General features: G+C 35.4%; 1 protein-coding gene across 1 annotated transcript in view; it reads left to right on the forward strand.

Moving 5' to 3' along the window:
• The first annotated feature begins 2,165 nt into the window (after positions 1–2,165).
• Positions 2,166–4,624, forward strand: part of MAATS1 (MYCBP-associated, testis expressed 1) — a 125,470-nt gene continuing 123,011 nt past the window's right edge. The window contains 3 exon segments of the mRNA XM_012639500.1: positions 2,166–2,314; positions 3,084–3,164; positions 4,315–4,371. Coding sequence (XP_012494954.1) covers positions 2,181–2,314; positions 3,084–3,164; positions 4,315–4,371 — 272 coding nt within the window. The 5' untranslated portion in view covers positions 2,166–2,180.

Consider the following 4,624-nt stretch of genomic DNA (forward strand, 5'->3'; position numbering starts at 1 on the left):
GTAACAAAAACATTTGTACCCCACTAATATTTTGAAACTAAAAAAAAAAAAAAAAAACACTCACTCTGCCAAAAGCTAATGGCAGTTGAAAGATTGTTCAGACCTGGGTGGCTATTCATGGCCATTCAACAGGATTTTTGGAAAATTCATCACTTTAAATTGGATATATATGAAGGGTAGGGGTAAAAGTTGTACAAGGCAGATTTCTGTCTGGGGAGAATGTAACTGTTGTTGAAAAAATAAGATTTACATATTTTGAACAATAAGAGTAAACTTTAAATCAAGAGCCAAATTGAGAGGTCAATGCACAGGAGAGGCACCTGTGCCTTTAGAAAGTGGAAAGCTGGCATTAAGGCTCAGTGTGGATGAGTAGAAAAAGGATGAAACCTGCCATCAAAAGACACTGGAATCCCTATTACTTGAATGGATGATCTGTGTAACTTGGATCCAAGCTTGTTTTCTCATTTACACAAAGGGTCAATAATAATGCATACCATGCTTACTTGCATGACCGCTTTGTAAATCAAAAGAAGTCATCTATATGAATGCATTCTATAAGTGGGAGTAAGGGAAAATGATAGTTAATATGGATGGGCTGGGCCTTGAAGGGTACGTCACATTAAGATTGGCAAAAAGAAAGGTTAGGGTGTCCCACAGAGATGAATAACATGAGCTATGAAGTACAGAAGTAAAAAGTTACAGCAAAGAGTCAGAATTCTGCCTTAATTGGAGCATGCTACACAATGGGGACATATTTATATTAAAAAAATTATCATTGCTTATCTGAAATTTAAATTAAAGTAGGCATCCTGTATTTTATCTTGCAACTCTAGCCTTCTATCTTTGTACATGGTCAAGCCCCAAATCAAGACGTTTTGATCAACGACCAACTGTGTTTACAACAGTGAGTGGTCCCATAAGTTGAAAACTTCTTATGGTCTAGTGAAGTTGTAGCCATTTTAACATTGTAGCACAATGCATTACTTTTTCTATGTTTACATACACAAATATCATTGTGTTATAATTGCCTACAGTGTTCAGCACAGTACCATGCTGTCCAGGTTTGTAGCCTAGGAGCAATAGGCTATACCATATAGCCTAAGTGTACAGTGGGCTGTGCTCAGTAGATTTGTGAAAGTACACTCTGTGATGTTTGCACATGATGTAGACAGTATCTACATTTATAACTGCTTTCACTTGCAAATGGGTGTAGTTCTTATATACAAGGTCTCTCCTCTTGAAGTATTTCTTGGGCTGCCCAGACCCACAAGGAGTTTTGATTGTAGGAGAGAAGAGAGTGTGTTTAGGGTATGGTACTTGAGAATATACTAGGCTTTCTTTTTGCATTCCAATTCCATAAGCTGACTTGGAATACAGAAAAGAAATGCATCTGAGAAACTCTCACTGGTATATGAATGTGGTAGAGTAGATGTGGTAGAGTAATAGGGCCACATGCACAACAGAGCATGAGCTGCTCATTTGTTTTCTAATTATGTTGCTTTGTCATTATTCTCAGCCTAGGAGCAGATATGTTCTATTCCTTATGCTACTTTATTGTTTGTTTTGCAGACCCATTGTTTATTGTGTTGAGTGAGAAAGACCACACACAGGCAAATATCCAAGCCACCCTGATTCGAAGCAGACTGGTATGTCTAATTCACTGACTAAGGCTACCTGATGAACCTGAGCCGTCTAGTTTGGCTAAGTGCATTGATCATGTTGACTAATCACCAGATCTCCACCAGATTTTAGATTCTGCAGAAATTACTTTGCCATGATTACTAGGGGGCAAAGCATCCTAATACTTGCAGCTCATTGTGAGGATTAATTCACTAATAATGATTAAAAGAACCATAACTAATTTATTACAATTACAAAAGTAATATATGCCTGTGTTAAAAGAATTCAAGTAGTACCAAAGTACACTAAGAAGTAAGTGTCCAGCCCTAACCCCCTCCACATAAACAGCCATTGTCATCAGTTTCTTGGGCATCCATTTAGAGATACTCTATGCATATATTACTAGCCCCTCTTCCTATGCTATATACATTGTTTTGTACCTTTTTTAAAAAGTTTACAACGTGATTAAAATGCTTTGGAAAATCTGATGGTATAATTTTGTCCTTTATCTCCCCGACTCCCTTTCCTGACATTAGAAAAAAGTTCCTCGGTTTAGAACCATGTTCAGTAACCTGATCCATTATCCAAGATATTCTCTATATTGGAGCAAGTCAGATCCTGTCCCGCCGTTTATCAGTCGGGAATGGAAGGGACATGAGGAGAAACACAAGGAAGCCCTCTGGCAGCTTGCTGTGTAAGTGTTAGGTGGCCCCAGCTCCTTAAAATACTCATGTTTTTAATGAACATGTTTTCCTTTTTAAAAATTTGTATTTATTTACTCTGCACAATTTAAAAATGTACAGTTGTCATATTATACCTAGGCCAAATTCTCTCTCTAAACCCCTTTGACCATAACATGCATGATTAAGGAACAGTGGTTATAGGTTTATTGGTTAGTAACTGTTCTCAGGTTGGCATGAATATGTATATTAAATGACAACTTGCCGCCAAAAGTAGCGGTGACTGAGTTTTTTGTTCCTTTGATCCATCTTAGAAATTGCAAGTGTTCTTTTCTGCTAGTATCTAAAATGTTTTTTGGAGACTTGTAGCCAATGCACCTTCAAAGATAAGTCTCTTGAATTCTTTATTCTTTTAATTACTTATAAGTTCACATTTAGTAAATTAAAAAATAATGATGTCTTTCAGCCTAGACATAAAAAATTATATTTTCAAACTTTGTTATTCTCACGTGCTTTTAACTAAAAATGGGTATTTTTGTATGTGGGATTTCATAAATCTACTCTTTTTTCAATTCTTACTTGCTCTGTCTAGGTCCTGGTTTCTTGGCTTAGGGGAAGAATTATATCTATTCTAAGATGTAGGACAGTCAAATGCATGTTATAGAAGACTTTGGTCTCAGTATGAGATACTCTATCTCCTACTTTATAGACATAGAAATATTAAATAGAAATTATATGTGGAAAAATATTAGACTTGAATAATGTTTTCCTTCTTCATTTTAGAACTGACACTTTTCAGATGCCTAAAAAAGTTTGTGAAGATCCTGAAGTTACTGGAAAGAATCGTTATAAATACTTTGACAGGTAGAAAGTAATTATTAATGAACATTTGGGGCCTGATATTAAAGAACCTGTTTATAATAATAATAGCGCTGTCATCTTTAAGTGCATGTGGTGTGCAGGCTTCATTTTAAGTGCTTTACATGCATATCATCTAATCTTTACAACAGAAATGTAGGATAGGCTATATATTATTCCCATTTTACTAATAATGAAGCTGTGACCCAGAGAGGAGAAATAAGGTCATATAAGCTAGCAAGTGGAAGAGCTGAGATTCCAGCTAAAGCTGCCTGACTTTAGAGGTACTGACTGCAACTAAGAATATGTATTCAAAAACAAAATACAATCATCAAATGAAGTGAATGAGACACAGCAGAGATATCATGAAGTCACAGCAAAGGGAAGATCGTTAAAAGTGTCAAATGGACAACATTTGCTCCTTTGTTTGAATGTTGCCAAAACTAACATTCAAATAAATAAAATGGTCAAAAGACTCATTTTATTTCTTTTGTGATTAATAGTTATCTGGTAATCATATACTCAGGTCAAATTAAAATAAGGTGGAGATTTCCCTATAGATCTTACCTGACTTAGAAAAATATTCTTGATACCACATCTGCATAAGCTTCCTTTAGAAAGTAAATTCTAATCCACGTTATTATTTATGAGCAATCTCTTTATGGAAATTTTGTAATGCTAACTTTTTCAGAGAAATGTTAATTCTTAACTGTAGTATACTCAATTTCTAGGCTTTGTTGGGTGTGGGGAGGAAGTCTTAAAACTGAATCATTAGGAATTTTAGAATGTCTCAGGGAACTTGAAAATTTGGAAACTAATGGCCAGCTGAAGCCCAAGTATAGGGTACTGTTTCTTAAAGTGTGTCTTGTTTACCATCTGCACAGACACTATTGGAGTGCTTATTAAGAATGCAGATTCATAGGCTCAACCCTGTATCTATTGAACCTCATGGGTTAAATCTGGGAATTTGCATTTTAAACAAAAACTTCTTCATCCCCCAGCCCCCAGTGATTGTATACACCAAAGTTTAAGTAACACTGGTATACGGGATATTCAAGCTCATTGATTTTAAGGGACAAATATTAGAGTTGTAAGGAAGCTTAGAATGCACTCAATGCAAAAATCCCACACATTTATCTTTTCCTTTTCCTCCCAGGCCTTTCCTTCCATTTCATCAACAGATGCCACTGAATGTTGTTTATGCAGTAACCAAGTAAGTAAACATTAATTAAAAACTCCTTTTCAGTTTATTTATCATTTGCTTTCATATTTGCTTTCAGAAGATAGTTGTCTATATAAATATTTTTCAAACCGTGGGTCACAAACCAATGGAAGGTATGAAATCTTCTCGTGGGTCATAGGTAGCATTTAAGAAAATGAAACAGAATAGAAGATAACCAAAGCTTCAGGCATATTGAGGGGTTTTTGTTTATAACTTTTGTTTCAGATAAATATATGCATATGTT

Source organism: Propithecus coquereli, unplaced genomic scaffold (genome assembly GCF_000956105.1).
Source record: "Propithecus coquereli isolate 6110/MARCELLA unplaced genomic scaffold, Pcoq_1.0 Scaffold10, whole genome shotgun sequence".
NCBI lineage: Eukaryota > Metazoa > Chordata > Mammalia > Primates > Indriidae > Propithecus > Propithecus coquereli.